Source organism: Eleginops maclovinus, chromosome 11 (assembly GCF_036324505.1).
Source record: "Eleginops maclovinus isolate JMC-PN-2008 ecotype Puerto Natales chromosome 11, JC_Emac_rtc_rv5, whole genome shotgun sequence".
Taxonomy (NCBI): Eukaryota; Metazoa; Chordata; class Actinopteri; order Perciformes; family Eleginopidae; genus Eleginops; species Eleginops maclovinus.
Window position 1 is genome coordinate 15,074,677 of NC_086359.1, and position 19,673 is coordinate 15,094,349.

The 19,673-nt window shown below is 37.4% G+C and overlaps 1 protein-coding gene across 1 annotated transcript in view; it reads left to right on the forward strand.

Annotated features, from left to right (window-relative positions):
* The window catches only part of grk6 (G protein-coupled receptor kinase 6), a 37,323-nt gene extending 17,855 nt beyond the window's left edge, over positions 1–19,468 (forward strand). The window contains exons 4-16 of the mRNA XM_063894890.1: positions 2,430–2,507; positions 3,235–3,335; positions 5,304–5,396; positions 9,120–9,183; positions 10,453–10,593; positions 11,833–12,023; positions 12,114–12,151; positions 13,061–13,150; positions 13,777–13,985; positions 15,021–15,158; positions 16,015–16,152; positions 16,402–16,536; positions 16,696–19,468. Coding sequence (XP_063750960.1) covers positions 2,430–2,507; positions 3,235–3,335; positions 5,304–5,396; positions 9,120–9,183; positions 10,453–10,593; positions 11,833–12,023; positions 12,114–12,151; positions 13,061–13,150; positions 13,777–13,985; positions 15,021–15,158; positions 16,015–16,152; positions 16,402–16,536; positions 16,696–16,746 — 1,467 coding nt within the window. The 3' untranslated portion in view covers positions 16,747–19,468. The remainder of the gene's footprint in view (positions 1–2,429; positions 2,508–3,234; positions 3,336–5,303; positions 5,397–9,119; positions 9,184–10,452; positions 10,594–11,832; positions 12,024–12,113; positions 12,152–13,060; positions 13,151–13,776; positions 13,986–15,020; positions 15,159–16,014; positions 16,153–16,401; positions 16,537–16,695) is intronic.
* The last annotated feature ends 205 nt before the right edge of the window (positions 19,469–19,673 follow it).

Here is a 19,673-nt window from a genome sequence, read left to right on the forward strand (position 1 = left end):
CAGCCACATGCATGCTCGCAATCACAATGCTAACATCAATTGGGCAGCTACAATGTGTATCATCACAGTTTAGCATGTTAGCATACTACATTAACTTATGGGCACTAAACACAAAGTACAAGTAATGCACATTGGCATGAAATTGAATACGACAAACTAAATATTTGACCTGATGATGGAGATAGAGGGAAAGAGCAGAAGATAAATAAAGTTATTTGAAATTCATCTTTAAATGTGAACCTCATTGTGGCTTTAAGGGAAAGATCAGAGGATGAGCAAAATCCTTAGGATATATTTTCTGAGTTTTGCACCAAATGATCCAGCAGATGTAAAAATACTTACTGAATAAGGCTTTGACCTGCGGGTGGTCTTACGCACAATTTCATGGGACTTTAAATACCATTAGGCTTTATGCTCTGGGGTCCATCCAAAATGTATCTTGAAACCCCCTGTTTTCTACCAGATGTCTCTGGAAAAAAAAGCATTTGGAGGATAGAAAGCACTTAATGTATTTCTGGTAAAGTTTCACTGAGATTTTGTTATTCAATGTAGAAGGCAGTCCTTTCTGAAGCCACTAATTAAACGACTGTTTTTCTGCATTAAGGACATTTCAAAACGTTGAAATTTAAAGAAAAAGCAAATTCTATTAATGGTGGATTGGCTATTTAAAAAATGCAGGTTTTTGCATGTTGTCCCAGTGATTGTGGCGATTATTTCGAACCAATACGTGGCCCATAGTGTTTCAACTCAACCTTTAAGTATCGGCTTAGCTTGCTTGAATCACCAGCTAGAGTGCTATTCATAAGTATTGCTGATAAAAAGAAAACAAAAAAACATTGGGGTTGTGTTGAGTCAAGCCATAACATGCAGAGAACTGCGGCATTGGGCTTTTTATAATACCCGATTGAAGAAACACATAAAGAAGATACTGAAGATAACGCGCTAGCCTAGCAGCATTAATGCTACAAACAACCCATAACGCATCACTCTCTGTAGGAGAATATATAACATTGGTTCAGCTTCCTTTTGAAATAATCTATTGTTGTGAACACATACAGTCCTTCTTGGTCATACATTAAATCCTGAAACAAAATATCTTCTATTATTAATATTATGACAGAAAATGCCAACGCTTGATCATCTCTGCTAGCGTGGCTAAAAAGTAAAAGCTTTGAATTCATTTTGAGCTTCAAATACTATTAAAAAAATATTATTCATCATTAAAATTCATATTATCATTCAAGCGCTGGAGGTTGCCTTTGTGTCTCTGATGTGTGAAATGATGTCAATACAGTAATTGGTGGAGGTTGATGAAGACTTCGTCTATCTGTCAGTCTATCGGAGAAAAAGGCAGCAAGGCTCCAGTCTGACTGACCAGCTGATTTAGCTTTACAGCTCTTAGTCGTCCAGCGGATACGACTCGCATACGGAGCAATTATGTTGCATTTTACCCCACGACCGCTTACCGTCTCTTCCCTGAGAACGAGCATGAGATGGAGAGGGAAAATGAGATTTGAACCGTCTCCACTGTCACTTAGCATTAGTATACAGGCTCTCGCTGTGAGAGGGCAGAGGAAGCACTTTGGAATTTTCCAGTCAGGCTCACTTTACTGCAAGTCATTCAGAGGGATGGGTGATGTGAGGGGGAGTAGATACAATCAGTCCATGTACTGCAAGGTGGGGAACAGGCCTCGTAACACTTCAATCAAACCTTAAATGGGGTTTTCTGAAGAAAAGGACCTTCAGTGAACACACAGGGAGCTGGTAGCACAGCTGACCAATCATTCAATGTTATAGTTTATTGACTGTCAGGACATTATAATCATGGTAAGACCTGATAGCATCATTATTGTACAAAATGTCAAAAAATACAAACATAACATGTGATTGACTATTTTTATGAAGCGGCAACAGCTGAGACTCAAGGCCTTTTTTATTTTTGGGTTACATTTATTTAATTTGGCACACACATCCTATCGGACTCGAGGATGAACTGAATAGATTTTGAGGGTCAAAGGTCAAGGTCACTGTGACCTGTTGTCCGTCCCATTCTTGCAAACTGAATGAATTCCTTGAAAGGGAATAGTTTTTAATTTGGTAAACAAATCCTCTTAAACTGATTTGATTTTGGTGGACAAACGTCAAAGGTTTGTGACATCACGAGAACATGGTAAGCCAAATCTGAAGAAGTCAAACGTTAATTGTGACAATTTCTCACAAATTTGTCATAATATAAAATGATGCATTGATGACATTTTGGACAGACAAGTATGTTAACTGCAACATGACTTGTTGGTGGGGGATAACAATGGCAATAATTCAAGTATTTTCATAAACTCTAGAATCAGAGTAACTGTGAGGTGATTAGGAGGAGCCAACGATCACCTCTAGCTTCTCTACTCATTTAGCCTCTCTGTTTTTTCTTGCAGGCGGAGTACGAGGTGACTCCAGATGAGAAGAGGAAGGAGTCCGGTCAGGAATTAGTCGACAAATACTTCAACCCAAAGGTAGATGCTGCTTTGAAGGACCTCTCTCAATTTTTATGTTTATATGGGAATAGCTATTCAATACCAACTGTGTATACTTTTAAAATTATTGGTGTGACATGACTAATAGGTAAGAAACATTTAGATTGATTTCGAACTTCCTAGACTGCCCTGGCTACTTTATAAACATCCACAATTCTGTTTTGACATAACAGTTATATTACCGTGTCATTAAGACAAGAAAGTCACTCGGAGGGCGCATACCTCCACCGAGGCAAATCCACTCTTATTGGTTCATCTATGGCCCATTCTACATCCTTACACCAATTAACATGGTCAGTTGTTATGACCTAATCCTTTGAGAAACGGAAAACAAACAAACTGAGACAACATAATCTCCTTAGCAGAGTTCAAAATGAACTATAAGTTGAACGCCTTAAAGCAAAGTGACAATGCACAGTAATTAACATTATTATTAATGTGGCAGAATTTTTTAAATTGACACTTCATGTCTGCACTCCAATGATTCCCCTTGTATTTCCGGATGAAGTTAGTCTATCTCTGCTTCAGTTTTTCACCTGCTTCTTTTTTATCTGAGTGCATACAAGTCAGAGCCTGCAGAGTGACGAAGATAATAATCTATTCCGCACCATCGTAAACCCAGTTTATCCAGCTTTCCTCTGTGAGTGCACTGTCAGGGGTTGAGTCATGGTGTTCACCTGGACTTAATGTGTTCTTTGCGGTGCAGTCAGAGGACCATGTGCCTGAGGTGGAAGACGCCATGATGGCTCAGTGCACCGAGAGGCTGCAACAGGAGGCCTGCAAAGAGCTCTTCAAGGACTGTACCAAGTAAGATCACAGGGAGGGGGGCTCATCTGCACAGACAGAAAATCTTGACGCAATCCATGTTAGGTCAGAACTGTCAAGCCTTGGTCTCACTTCTGAAAATGTTACTGTTTTAAAGGACTTTTCATTCCTTGATTACACACGAAATACACCCATATGTTTTTTTTTTTGTTTTTTTTACATAAAAAGGGTTTAATATTCACCACCATTCAGTGTAAAGAAACCTCAGACCATAACGTAAAGAGCTCTCAAAAATGTATTGAGCCGTTAAATTAATATATACAATATGCAATGACATCATTTTATGTTGCCTTTAATGGTTCCACATGAAGGGTCTTTGTTGCACTGATAATGCAGAATTACATCTCAAAAAACTCTCCAATAAATGATTTATTATTGAACTTGTTACACATAATTACAACTCAGTGTAAAGTTTTCTCAGTCTAAATCAAATGACTGTTACTACAAGTGTGAAAGTGACCCTAAGCCATGTTAAAATGTTAACAGAGACAAAAAGTTGGCTTTAAAACAGATACAACTAAATAAAGTTATGTGTATTAGAGTAACCTAGCAAAACACTGATTTATTTGGGAAAATGCATGAATTAAGATGCAGGTAGCTGTAGACAAAGTCTTAAAAAGTCAAAGAATTTAACCAAAGTGAATCATGGAATAAAACAGGTTATATCCAGGTCAGTCTCATTTACTAAAACATTTATTCTCCTGTCTATGTGAGAGGTATCTGTTCTCTGGACAATAAAGAAATCGTGTGATAAAGCCACATTTATTATTCAAAGCACATCAAAACAAGTGCTGCTAAAGTCTAAAAAACATTAAGGTCACAAGGCTCAATTCCAAGTAATGAATCAGTGTGGTTTTAAAAGTAAAATCTCTTTTAGTTGTTGTTTGATGAAGAGTTAGATTATTTGTGACTCGTGTCTGATATGAGTCCAATTCATTAAATTTTTGGACTTTGTGGATATCCCAGCATTTACGAACATGTCAAACAAACGTAATGAGCGCTAAAGAAAAGCCTAGGTTTTGCCTTAAATAAGTCTAAGAAAGTCGCACAAATACAAGAAACAAAATCCACGACAGGGCATCTTTAGGCCTTTGTAATCTGTTTTTGCTTTGGAGATCTATACTATCAGCATTTCTTAAATGAGGAAGTTCAGTTCAGAAAGGTTAAAAGTACTGAACATGTTGGCTGTTACTAATAGTTGGAAACATTCAGCTGTGAATGTTAAAATGACATTTAAATGACTCATGGAAATAAGAAGTTGCATTATGTGAAGTAAATCAACATTCAGTATAAACATATAAACAGAAATGGAAACATTCTAATAAAAGAGTTGTTTTCTGCTAAAGAAGAGTTTATTGTTCATTCCATAAACAACACGTTGGGTAACATCTTCGATCGGCTCTGTTCATACCTGTTGTGAAGTGAAAGGCATTTTACTGCTCTGCACAGTATCAACACTACAAATCTAACCTTTCAGTTTATGTCTGCTAAGAATGTTAAAGAAAAGTCTTGTGATGTTCTTAAGCTTTAATTATTTTAAAAGTCTCTCGTGAAATTCCCCTTAACCTAACATTTCATATGTAACCCTTTTGCCCTTTTGACTAAATATGTGCAATTTGAAACCGTTGTTCAAAGTAGGAATATAGGAATGTGAAAAAAATGAATCACAGTTTGATTAAACCTGAGTTTCTTATGCCACAATTTGATTTAAAATGAGTTTGATTTAATATTAAAGCAATACAAGTGTTAGTTGTTTTTATTTTTCTCTCAGGGTTGTGCACAGTGTTGCAAAATCCTGCCAGTTACACACTAACTCTAATGATTAAATTTCAATCATTTGCCAAATGCTTTCTCTTCTCTTTACTTGCTCCAAAGCATTGTAGTTAACACCTTTTTGTAATTGAAAGTTACCTGCTGACTTTTTTTTTGTGTGTGTGTTTGTTACCCCAGATTGATCCACGACTACCTGAGCGTGGCTCCCTTCGCTGACTACCTCGACAGCATGTATTACAATAGGTTCCTCCAGTGGAAATGGCTTGAGAGGTAAAGTGTGTTATCACTGACAGAAATAACCTTCTCAAAAATTACTTCTACTGCTGTTTCTTCCTATCATGTACATCAGCAAAATGCATAATTTCATTAACACACGCAACTTAAAATCTCACCTGGGCTCATTACTAGGCTCCGTTGTTCCTACCTTCCGCCTCAGTACATGTAGCAACACGCTCAGCCGTGGTTGCCTCACACCTTACTCTCCCCTGTGTCTTAATTTCCTCTGAATTACGGGGGTGAGAACTAACGCAACGCAGAGTGGTATCACGGTTACAAATTACAGGACAGTAGTTATAAATTGCTCAAGACTTTCAGAGCAATAAAGGTGTTACGGTTCTACTGTTACAGAGAAAACCTCAGAATGTTTTTTTAGTGTAATTATGAGTCGAGTATTGCAGGAGGTACCCTAGGTAAATCTGGTGTCACAGTAAAGAACACTCATTTAGGTTAAAACCACTGAAGATTCCTTAAGTGACAATCTATTTCTAAAAGTAAACAAATAAGTCATTGCAAGCTCTAAACAGTGTGAAAGATGCCCCAGATTGTAGTCTGGCTGTGTGATACTGACAAAATGAACTACAATAACAACAGTGCATCTTTCTTGCTGTTGGCTGATCCATTGAATCCAACAACAAACACACAATTGAAATATATTTTCAAATGGCTTCAACACAAAGTCATAAGAGCATATTCTATGCTTGTGTCTTTCCTCTAAAATACTGTTTCGTCACACAGTAGGACTGCCAATTAAGCATTAGATTATATTGGATGGTTCCCCTGTAGCCAAAAACTTGATCCAGTTATATGACTTACATTAAAATACTAGGATCTGAATGTGAACTGATGTGATTGAGAGCAGAATAAATCTGTCATTACAATAATGGCTGTTATGAGTGTTGTCAGGTTTGTTTATAGATATAGAAAGTTTGTCTTAGGCTCAAAGAACCCTGATGGTTCCCAGACTCAACTTTAAAACCTCCCTGATGCTGTAAACATGCTCTCTATCCCTCAGTGCAGGAGTGTTTAAACTGGGATTTTTAAAGGATCAGCTGAAACAACCGAAAAAGTCCCCATCCCTGAATAAATACAATAGATATGGCCAGGATCAACAATGTGACCAGATAAAGACCTTCTAAGAAACCCAAAGAAGAATGTCTAGAAAGTGAAAAACAAAGCAAGGATTGAGACAGATGTTTGTCTGTGTGCCCTTCAGGGACAGTGTCAGCTTCTTTCTTCATTATTTCCAGCAGAATTAAGACTGTTCCTTCCAGCCCCTCGAGCTAATATCAAATAAAACAAAAACAAATATCTGGCAGGTCAGCTTTACAGGAACTGTGTAAAGTTGACAATGTTGAGTTTTATGGGAGTTTTCACAAACTTCAGTGTGTGTAATCTTTTTAATAAAAGGAGCCCTATCAAGCTTTTTGGGTTTCCCTTTCCTGTACTGTGTTTTAGTGCATGTAAATGGTCTGCAAAGGCTAAAATATCAAAGTTCCCTCCAGAGGTAGTTTCTGTTCTCTCACACACTCCCCCTCGACGCCTGAAAAGCCTCCATTGGAATCCTTAGTTTACTCCCGTAACATAACTGACATCGCACTTGTATTGGCTAGCGCTCCAAGACATTGTTTGTGATAGGCTAAGGGGCGTGACATCTCTAAGCTGTTGACCAATCCCAACAGAGCCAGCCAGCTAACCAATCAGAGCAGACTGGACTGTGGTTTCAGACAGAGGGTTAAAAAGTGTGCCGCAGCACAGGCAGTATGAGAAAAATAAAGAGCTTTTTGAACACATGTCACAGTAGAGGTACAAAATACAACTAGGGGACCAAAAAATGTGCATTAGAGGGCTCCTTTAAAGCCTTTATATTTCTGGCAAAAAGGTATTGCAAATGAAGTGACTTCAGAGTAGAGCTGTGAGTGTTTGAAGCATTGCCATTAAAACAACAGACACATTTATAAAATGTTCTCTATTCAGCAGGCAGGAGGCTATATTTATTTATCATGCAAGCAGCTAACTCTCTTTAAGATGTCTCCTGTTGCTAGGTGAGTCCAAAACATATTGTTTCCTAGCAACAGCAGGATCCACACCTCACTAGCACATGCATAGTGCTGTTGTTGTAGACAAATGGACAGAAAGGATGCAAATCAACTGAAAATATGCCTCGTTCAAATTTATTTTTTAATGCTAATCACTCTTCAGATTAGTATCTTCACTTCCTGCTTCCTTTGACATTTATGAAATGATATCATGTTCACAGAACATTTGAATATTATTGCAATAAAACTTTCTAATGCTTGTAAGTATTGTTCCGTAGAAGAACTTGAGATAAATACTAAGCTTAGGTGTTGAATTGACCTGACAAACGTTTGTTTAATATACCTGAAGTCTTAAATAAACCCTCTATTTAGGTTTTAAGAATTGTGAGCAGAAAAAGAAGACAACTTCGTAAGAATTAGGAAAGTAGACTGGCTTATAGATATCACTGCTTTTTGCCGCCAGGAACAAAAAACAGTTTAAACACACATGCTGATAGTCTCCACACTAGAGCATTGACTGGCCAATTTATGGGATTGAAATACCCACAGACTGATGGGCTGACTGCAAAGGGCTGGGTAATGTTGATTTGAGGCAGCTGCATGCAATAGTGCAGTAGGGCCCAAATTCAATCCGAGCTCTACACCCGCTGCAGTCACAATGTTGATAGGTGGCAGATACCTAACCCCAAATTGACCCCCAATAGCCAACATTGTGTGAATGGGTATGAATAGTGGAATTCTTACTTGTATATGTGAATGAAAAAGAGTAAAAAGCATAGTATTGAGTTGTTTTAGATGTCGGCCATTGGGAGGTCTGAAGAACTGCATGTTGCACAGCCATAAAATTACAATATAAAAACATGCAAACATACCATACAGTCAAATTGACTGAATTGAGTACGTGTTCCCTAGCAGAGACTTGAACTGTACTGCTCACCTCAAACGTCCAAATTCATTACGTTTGCATCTGTTTAAAAGACCACTTAGGAAGACAGTGGGTCAATACAGGCCTGAATACGAGACTGCACAAACCAATACCAATTATTGAAAAACCCAGTGTAAAAACAAGCGGATCACCACCCTCGCAGGACTTAATAAGCACTAAATGACTCATTCTGTTAATAATTAATGAGTCCATTTAATTTACCTGCTTCAATAACCAAAGTGTCCAGGGACATTCATTGGTGCTGCTGCTCATTAGCAGCTTCATTAATCCATCCACTGATGACTAACTGCACACTCAAAAACTGTTTTTAAGATCACTGATGAAACACTGAGCTTTAATGGTAGCTACCAGTCACACAAGGTCATAATTGTTTTTTATACACTTCCTCAGCATTCAAATTTACATTGACCTCAAAACACCTCTTTTCCCCTTAACATCTATTTCAAATGATGTCCCATAAACTCACTGGCCTGAATATCCACGAACTGAAAGCTTTAAAAGTTGCTTCGTTATCCATTCCACATCCGCCGATGCTTTTAAATAAACAATTCAGGGGTCCTTTTTACCACAACGTCACTTAACACCAAAATATTTATGATGCCCCAAGAAGTATCCACATTCTGCATTTGCACATTTTTGTTAAATAACTTTATTTTAATAACGTAATGTTACCTTACTTGCTTACATGTGTTGCAGTCCTTGTTCATATGAGTTTCTGTTTGTGTTCAACAGGCAACCAGTGACGAAAAATACATTCCGACAGTACAGAGTTTTAGGGAAAGGAGGCTTTGGAGAGGTGAGTGCATTCAATGTACAACTTTAAAGGGGCCCTCTTATGCTGTTTGAGGTTGTCCCTTTCCTGTAGTGTGTTTACGCAAAACACAAGGAAGAGGAAATTATCTTATTGAACAAATAATAAATATATAAAAAAGAAAAGGGTAAAGGTTAGAGATAGGCTGGGATTTATAAACAAGTCTTTTAAGTATAAAGTACTGTAATTAAGTCAGTACCATACACTTATATATTGAAAGGATTCAAAGAAAGTGTAAATGCGGGACAAATAAACGTTTATTCCTCAGTAAATTATGCCGGCTCCTTCTGGACGAGTTGCCAATAAGTTGCATCACCCCTCAGTTCGAAAAGGAAGAGACTTTACAAGAGTTTTACATTTCTATTAACAAGACAAACATTGGGGAGAAAAAATAAAGTGTTAAATGACACAACATCTGGAGACGGGGTCCACAGCTTTACTCTATTTATTTAGGATGTGGATTAGTAGAGCCCAAAAAAAGGTTTGATGATGATAATGTGATGTCCATATAGTTTTATATATAACTATAAAACAATTACCAGTAAAAGAAGTTAAGCTATTGGGCTTTTTGTAATCCACACACATATCTGAATAAGTAGACATTTCACAAAAATAACTTAAGACAGTAACTCAACTGCCTTTACTTCAGTTTTATCATCCATATCAACATCATATCTAAAGGTATGAGTAATATTTTGAGTAAGACAAGAAAGGCAGTATTTTCCCTCCTGGAAATCCTGTTGCTTAACTGCATCTTTTGACTGCATCTAGGAGTTTCAGTACCAATTCAGTTTTATCTTTTAGTCATTCAACTTAATGGAGGCTCAATAGTTATTTTCTTATCAAAGGTCAGTGTGTGCAATGAATACAGAGTATTATAACAACACCGGTTGTTATTTTAAACTATTTTGGGTACAAAGAAAGAGGACAGTTTAGAATTGGATGAGAAAAAGAAAGATAAGGGTTAGAGATAGTTTAGATATCACTGAAATCCTGCGGTTAAAGCATGCCACTTTCTCTAACAAGTCGCTCATTTTTACATCCCGAGGTGCCATCCTGTGTTACCTTATGATCCGATCATTTACAATTACAGTTCTGTTTGGGGTCAGAAATGAGAAGTCACAAGATGGGCCTGTTTTTATTCAGAGGGTCTATTATATATTTTGTTGCTGCAGCTTTTTATATGTATAAATAGAAATAACAGTATCTTGTTTTCTGGTCTGTCCTCCCCCTTCCTCCTTTTTTACGCTGCAGGTGTGTGCATGCCAGGTACGGGCCACGGGCAAAATGTATGCTTGTAAGAAACTGGAGAAGAAGAGAATAAAGAAAAGGAAAGGAGAGTCCATGGCGCTCAATGAGAAACAGATCCTCGAGAAAGTCAACAGCAGATTTGTAGTAAGCATCGCATTTTATTATCATTTCCTTTTGGACCTCAATTGTTTTTTACAGGCAAGTCACCCCCAAAACGTATCGGTTCCATTTTTTATTTAAAATGTGTGGCTCAGAAACTTACGACAATTTCCTTGTTGGGTATTATTTTCAGTGACGGAGATTTTTGTTTTTCTCAAAATGAGACAACTGAAACTCTTCACATAGTTCCTCCTGACCTTACTTTCTGTGTGCGTCAATGGGACGGGATGTCTGCAAAATTAAAAACTGCAGTAATTAAAAGACAACACAGACGTTTGGACTGGTTTGATTCTTCGCCAGGCGACCTTTGTTCAGCTTATTTAGTTTTGACTCAATTGACTGCACCGGGCTCCCGGGGCCGAGGAGTCCCTCAAGGGTCAACGTGGATTCAATGCAAAAACACACAAACAGCTTCATTAAAGAACTTCATTTTTAAGAGGTTTTGGCAGCAGGTTGCATTTTTAGTTGTGGGGCCGTGCACATAAGGGTGCAGGTCAGCCTCTTAAACATAGTTTTAAGGAAAAATACTCCAGGACATATTTGAGATGTAAATATTACTTTAATGCACTTTAATTATGTAAGGCCTCAGTATTTTTTGAGTGTTGATAATGAACATAAAAAAGAATTATCCCCAATGTCTGCATAAGCCTCATCTATAGAGAGCGTTTAACCTCTTTTAGCTTGTTATTTAGCATTTTATGACTAACAGTGCTACGATATATATGATTCTTTCCCTTTTGTACCTGTTACACAAAATCAATCAACCATTCCTATTTCAGACAACAGATGGTCTGGTTTGATTCTTTGCCAGGCGACCTTTGTTCAGCTTATTTAGTTTTTAGTATGTAAAAGATAGTCGGAGTCATTGAATCATTCCGAAAAGGGGAAATGTACGTTATTAGATAGAGATGAAGAAAATAGCTCTATTATATAAAAAAACGGCATGCACATAGTATTTAAAATAACAATTATTACAATTAATACAAATGTTTACAATTTATGTCCAAGCAACATTCCAAAACAAAACAATGTTCATGTTACTCTGAAAATAGATCTGATTATGTTCCAAATGTTTGTGTGATTTATCAAAACAGTTGTTTGCAGAGTATTTCCTTATGATTAAACTATTTGATTTGAAGATGTAAGCTCTTTAACATCTCAGCAGCATTTACACCTAAAATATTGCCCTGCATTAACACATGACCTTCCTCTGTCCGTCTCCAGGTGAGTTTAGCGTACGCCTACGAGACGAAGGATGCTCTGTGCTTGGTTCTGACCCTGATGAACGGAGGAGACCTGAAGTTTCACATCTATCACATGGGCGACGCCGGCTTTGACGAGAATAGATCCGTCTTCTACGCTGCAGAGATCTGCTGCGGGCTGGAGGACCTGCACCGAGAACGCATCGTCTACAGGTCTCCTAACCTCACGGACGTTTGTTTGTCTTATTGTCTGTCGTCTTTGTCCTCTTGTCTAATTGTCTTTTTTCTTATTCCGTCACACAGAGACCTCAAACCAGAGAACATCCTGCTGGACGACCACGGTGAGTAGCATTATTAAGAAGCATATTCAAGAAAAAATGTCTGAACACACTTAAATCCTTCAAAACTTAAATCTAAACCATACACCTGAATTTGGTTAGAACCAGTAGTCGAAAGTAACTATGCACATAAACTTAAGTACTATACTTAAATACATATCTGAAGTACTTCTACTTTTTGGAGGCCAATTTTGTACATTTTACAGTACTATTTTGTATTCAAATACAAATCTCAAGTGTTTCTGCAAGCATGGTTTTGGCTGTTATGGTTTTTTTGAGAAATTGATTTGAGAGATCATTTCTGCCGTGAATCACCAGAGGGCACTCTGACTCCAGCAGAACTACCTGATCATGAAACCAAAAGCTTTCAGAGAAACTCTCCTCCCTCAGAGTCTCTGCTGAATAGTTACATTACACACCACAGTGAGACCCAATCTAAAAAAAATTAAAAATATCAACATTACAATAATTGGTTTTTAATAATAGAGCTAGGGTAAATAGATTCATCATTCAAGTGGAAGTTTTGTTCCTTAATTTATGAAGAAAAACTACTGCAACTTGAGCGTAGACATGGATCATTTGCTCAGATAATGTGGCTCTCCATGCATATCTGCTGGTGGTTGTAAGTAAAAACATAAAGATCTTTATCACTTCTCAACACAGGATCCTCTCAGGGTGATTCATGAATCACAAGATACAAAGTGATTTCTCTGATTTGTTTTTTATACATGAATAAAAAATGTATTAAGCAGCCTTTTAAGCCCGGCCCGGGATGTGTATGAATATCAGTGATTACCTTGCAAAAAATGTAAGCAAATAATGAAAAGAACCTGCACAATATTCTTGTGTGGAAATGAAATGTTCAACTCTCAGGTTCAGATTTGATACTAAATAAAAACTGTGTGTCTTTAGGCCACATCCGGATATCAGACCTGGGTTTAGCAGTTCATGTTCCAGAAGGACAGACCATCAAAGGACGGGTGGGAACCGTAGGATACATGTGTAAGTAACCCTCCAACCTTTATCCAGTTCTACTCATCTTTAATAGTAACCTTTTTTCTACCTCTGTTTTATTTTACACATCACGAGTCTTTGCTTTGTGTTCAGCTTTAATTTACCTCTAAATATTTTACTGCTTAGATTCTATTTTATTTTTTATTCTCCACTACATTCATTTGACAGATTTATTTAATAGTTACTTTATACATGTATTTTTTGATGCAAAATACTAAGTGGAAAACGTTTAAAATGTGATTATTTGGTAAAGATCAAACAATCCAACATTTATGTTTAGTAACTACAACCATGAGTGGGTTACAAGTGGGAGTTTTTTCTGCAATCAATACTTTTACTCGTACATTTTCCTAATCGTACTTAAATACTTTTATAAGTATCTGTAGTTATAAGTCAAAAATATTATACTTATTTACATTTAGTGTGCAAGGAATGGCAATAAATATAAATGTAAATGTATATTTAAATAAGCCAATACATAAAAGGTTAAAAAAAGACAGTGAAAAACACTGAATAAACCTTATTTCATGCAAAACTGTTGTGTGAAAGTTTTAAGTTCTGTGTTTTTGAACGACCTTCAGCTCAAACAAAATGTCTTCCTTCCCCCCCTCCAGCTCCGGAGGTGGTTAAGAATGAGCGCTACACGTTCAGCCCCGACTGGTGGGCGTTGGGCTGCCTGCTGTATGAGATGATCGAGGGCCAGTCTCCCTTCCAGCAGAGGAAGAAGAAGATCAAGAGGGAGGAAGTGGAGCGGCTGGTGAGGGAGGTGGAGGAGGAATATTCCAGCAAGTTCTCAGAGGACGCCAAGTCCCTGTGTAAAATGGTGGGTGGATGTTCCACTCCTCTCTAATGTGCTCTGGTCGATTGCTACCATCTGCTCGCACTCAATAAATTACCATATCCTAATGGTTTACCTAAGAAAAAACAAAATCTGCGGAGAGGAGATGCTTGTTTACAAAAATGTGACACTATTTCTTTGCATACTTTGGATACTAGTTTTTGGCACTTTGGCTGCATCCCTTTCCTCACAGCACACTGTAGGGGTCTGGTTACACAATGTTGGTACTACATGTACTTCATCTTCTAGTTGGCAAACAAGCTTCCTCACTCGCTTTGTGTGTTTTTAATCTAGCTTGTGTTCACACTAACATTACCACTGCACAAAAAGAAGTGCAGACTCTTCATTCTTGTCACTACGACAAAGAGCTTCTTACAAAATACCCAGTTTTAGGTTATAATAAGTAAGACATGGCTCAACTCCACCAGCAACAGATTAATCAACCAGCAACACACTTAGATGTCAAATCAACCAAAAACTGGGTATTGTTATCTTCATCTTTTGATAAATATCTGAATTGTATCCCCTCAATATTCTATTTTGTCATGGTCGAGCAGAGCAAGTTGACCCAAGTTCAGGATGGACAACGGTTTTAACAGAAAAATGATGTAATTCAAGATTTTAAAACATTTAAAAAATCAAGGAACCAGATCTTAAATACATGCAGAACTGTTCACAAAGATAAGACACACTAGGGGAGCAAAGGAAAAACACAAGGGGACAAGGTGAACAGAATCAGGCTATCAAATAGGGGGGAAAACACAGGGACAGGAAGTCAAAACAGAGTTAAGAAGAGTACACACTTTTCAAAATAAAACTAGAGCACACAGAGAGATCGTGACGTTTCAAAATAAAACTGAAAAAAAAAACAGACCGACCGGACAGATTTCCTGACAAGGGGATCAAATATTGAAATTGTAGATCGTTGGACGTCCCAGTATCATGACAACCGTAATTCACAACTTTTTGTTTTAATTGTTTGTCTTATCTGTAACTTCATGTTGTTTTCTTATTCTCTAGTTTCTGGCCAAAGAGCCCTCAGAGAGGCTGGGATGTGGAGAAGGGGGAGCCTCGGATATCAAAGCCCACCCCCTCTTCCGCTCCATCAATTTCAAACGCCTCGAGGCCGGCATGCTGCAGGCGCCCTTCATCCCTGATGTAAGTCCACCATATTTACTCAAGTTCATTGAGGAAGCTTTTTTCAATTTCACAATTTTAAGATGACTTATTCTTACTCTTAGTTACATGACAAAATATAGAACTTTGATGACAGAATATATATAGATATATATATATATCTCAATCAAAAATAAAGATTCAGGTAGTGTTTAGCATAGGTGTAGCTGGTAGCATTAAAAATAATAACTCTAGGGTGGGGATAACTCATTTAGACTAGATAAAACTTGATTAGATTGAGTTGTTCTATTGCAGCAGCATGCTAACAAAGCATTGCACCTATGTTAATAAAGTAATACATAAACAGATACATATCCATAGAGTATCGATAGAATACACAATTTAAAATATACAGAAAAAGTAACAATTGTATTAATTATAACACAAGTTTAACTAGATATATTAATGATAATGTAGGTGTGACTAAAAACATAAATAACACTACAGCTGCAAGAGTAACATTAATGATCAAGATATCTAAATCTTCTTAATCAGTGCGAAAGCTACTTTTTTCAAAATGTCTTTTAAATAGAGGGTGGGAAATTCAATCTTCTCTGAAGCACAGGAAGTGGAATTGATTAATGTGATTAATACGCATATCAGTGAGGCTCATTATTCGGAGCATGCATCATTAATGCGCACAGTGTCTGCAACAGGAAGGATTCCCCATGGTGAGCACGCTGCTGCACGTTTTATGTTGGAAGATAAGATTTGATAATCCTTTATTATTCCCTGTAGGAAAATTCAGGTGGTGGTTCTTATAGACACTCTTCTTCAGTTAATCCTGGTATCTTAAAAGTAAACGTGTTTTAAAAGTTATTCGACTGTGTGTTTGCAGCCGCAGGCCATCTACTGTAAAGACGTGCTGGACATTGAGCAGTTCTCCACAGTGAAAGGAGTGGAGCTGGAGCCCAAAGACGAGTCTTTCTACAACAAAGTGTCCACAGGCAGCGTGTCCATCCCCTGGCAGGACGAGGTGAGAGACATTCATAAACACTACTGCAGAAACATCATATTTGAATATGTTTGTGCTAACATGTCTTACAGCAGGGCAATTTCTCTATACTATATCGGTATTGTGATATATGAAACTAGATAACGTCTTAGAATCTTGATAAATAATAGGTTTTGTCAGTTTTTTTAAGATTTTCTGAACTATCCAGACAACAAGATAAATGATATTTATTTATAAAAAAATGTTTGAAGTTGGATCTTTTCCCTGCAGATGATCGAGACAGAGTGCTTCACGGAGCTGAATGTTTTCCATCAGGACGGGACGGTTCCTCCAGACCTGGACTGGAGAGGACAGCCGTCTCCTCCGCCTAAACAGGGACTGCTGCAGCGGCTCTTCGGCCGGCAGGTCAGCTGACCCCCTCACCTCAAAACACCATCATACTTTTACATTTAAACATCTGTTTGCACCAGCTAGAGATCAGAGCGGCCCTCAGAAAAAAAATATTTAACCTCATGTAAGGTAAACGTCTCATTGTGACACTCTGCTCTCTGCCTCCCCCTGCAGGACTGCTGTGGTAACTGCAGTGACAGCGATGAGGAGCCCACCAGGCTGTGACAGAGACACACACACACACACACACACAGGATCTCATTTGTTTACAACTTTTGCACATTTGTATTTTTAACATAGTACTATCTCTAAATGTCAGAATGTATATTTTCAGCATAACCATAATGTTTAATGTTATTTAAAAAAAAAAAAGTTGTGAAAAATCGCCGGTCGACATGTTCCAAATGAGGAGACAGGAACTTACGGAAGATGAACAGACGTTTGATTATTATTTTGTTTTGCTTTCGTTGATTTTTGGAAGGCTTTGTTTTTTCACATCTACTTAAACACACGTCCATGTGTGGACACGTCCATCTGGAAGCTGCTGCTGGCCGCTGAGCAGATCCACTGAAATGCCTGCTGTAAAAGTGCCTTGCTGGAGGGCACTGTGGTAGACTAACAGAGGTCTGAGCGTTCCTCTCTTTACTTTACCCACTTTGTCCAGGGAATCCTATACCAGTGACCTTCAGCTCATGAATTGTGACCACTTTACTTCTTCCCTCCATTCTGCTGTGATAAACCTCACTGCTCCTTCTTCTATTTGATTTTTTTGGTGTACTTTGCTTGGTTTTAAAATGGTGATGCAAGGGCCATGGAGTTGTCTTTATTTGAGGATATTTTTATATTAATAGTATTATTGTTTTCCTTTGATTATGGATTTCTTTACACTGAAACTCGTGATATTGCAGCTCCTATGACTCTTGTCAAGATGTGTTTTTCTTTTAGATTAAATGGTTGTTTGGTCCAATTTTACAGAAACTCTTGAGACTTCAATTAATCATTTTTATGCTCTGGAAAAATTATGCTAACATTTAATGTTTACTACGTCCATACGTTTCAGTTTCTGGACATTAGATCATGTTTAGTCAGTTCATTTAGTCAATTGTTGATTTTCAGATCAATCTTAATGACATAATTACTCCTTTGAAACCCTTATGTGGTGAACAATTCAGCACACCATTTAATCTGTAAAGTTTACATTTTTCATGTTGAGCTAACCTGCTAATCTTGTAAGTCAATATTTGATCAGAATCCTAGTATTTAGTTGCAACTTGCAGTAATTAGCATTTATTTAAATTGAAGACCATTTGATGTTGTTTGTAACACACCGTTTTGTTACCACTTGTCTCAGGGTTTCTGTAGAATGTATTCCTTTACACTATTGTATCCTCTCTCATCCACTATGTTTCTTTTTTTCGTGAGCATACAATGGTCAGATGATTTACAGCCTGTGCAGGTTTACATACTGTATGTTCTCCCTGTTGGTAGACCTTTTCATGTATGGGAGTAACAAAGCAAGAGTAACTCAAGCTTTTGGGATAAATCCTGAGACTGACTGCAGAGAAACGCCTCTGTTGCAGTCTTCTTCAATCAGAATGGCTTCTGATTGTAAGCTATTACAATGAAATACCTCTGAATGTACAAATGGCTTTCATGTGATTTCTGAGGTTTGAGAAGTCTGATTACAGACACCAGACGATATGGAATTAATTGATAAATGTCTGGAATAATTAGATACAAAAACATGATTTTTCAGTCGTCTTATCTTACCATGAAGATTTTATTTGCTCAGGTTTCAAATAAAAAAAACATATCCCTGAGCTTACTTGTGTGTGCAAATATTCCAGCATGCATTTCTTTCAACCAAAATGGCAACATTTAAACCAAAACTATCTGCATGGCCAGATATGACCACAGTTGGGTGATAAAAGTGTGTTTTTTACTCTTTTGAATGACCTCGTCTTGAAATAACGTCTATAGCAGCAACTAACCATGAATTCATGAATCTACTGATGCTTTTTTAATCAGTAAATGAGTTGTTTTGTCTATAAATATGTCAGAATATCTTGATTGCCAGTTATAAATACACCAATGTGAAGTTCTCAAATGACAGAACCAAAAGATACGCATTCAATTGTAACATTTGAGAAGATGAATTCAGCAAAACTATTGAAAGTACTAAATTTAATAATCGATTCTTAATATAATTGCCTTTTTTTTGATTAACTAATGGATTATTAACAAAGTGTTGCAGCGCCAATACACTGTTTTTTGAAGAGCAGAATTCATCCTTCAAGATGTTTTTTTTTGTTTCCATCCTCTTTTTATTGTTCAAAATATTCAAACAATGGTCCGCTTTTTATAAAAAAAAAATTGCAAAGAGATTCTTTTGAATGTGTCCATTGTTTATAATTTCTTTATATAAATCAGCCTTAAAGCCTTTCATACTTTGCATTCTGCTATTTGCCTTTGTTTAGCCACAGAGCCCTCCACAAGTGTATTGTTAAAGTGGTTCTTTTAAACCAACCAGTTAAATTAGATCAAAGATGACAAAGTCCTTCCCATCCAAGGTGCCTTTCTGTATTTAAAGGTTCTCTTCGCCTCTTTTTATAAACACTGTGCTCATTTCCTGTCTGTGCTGAATCACTGTTTGTTGTCAAAACCATCACTCTGGATGTCTCTGTGAAAAGGAGGAGGATGAGACTGAAGAACCCCTGGACTTAAAGAGTTGCTGTTGACTTTCTGGAGTCTCTGCAGTGTTTTTATAAAAGACAGATGTCAAAGGGGACATTTGGGAGTGGGAAAAGCTCCCTAACATCCTCCATGGACGTTTAAATCAGACTCAACTCCTGTGCTGTGTGTCTTCTGTCAGAAAAAAAACTGTCTGTCATGTTCCCTTTGTCTTGAGGATGCCCTGTAATCTGCCTTAAAGGATGATTCCACTTTATTACAACTTTGGTCTTATTTAGTTTGTTCATCATTTGTGCCAGAAACATTGTATTTGACATCAGACTGGCCAGGATTCAGTTTTTAATGCCCCGAGAACCTAATTATCCACTGCTGAGGGAAATACAGAGAATTTCTGCTAACATAAGATCAGTTTTAGAAAATTAAGATGACAGATTTTTGTATTTTTTATATTTTCTGTTTGA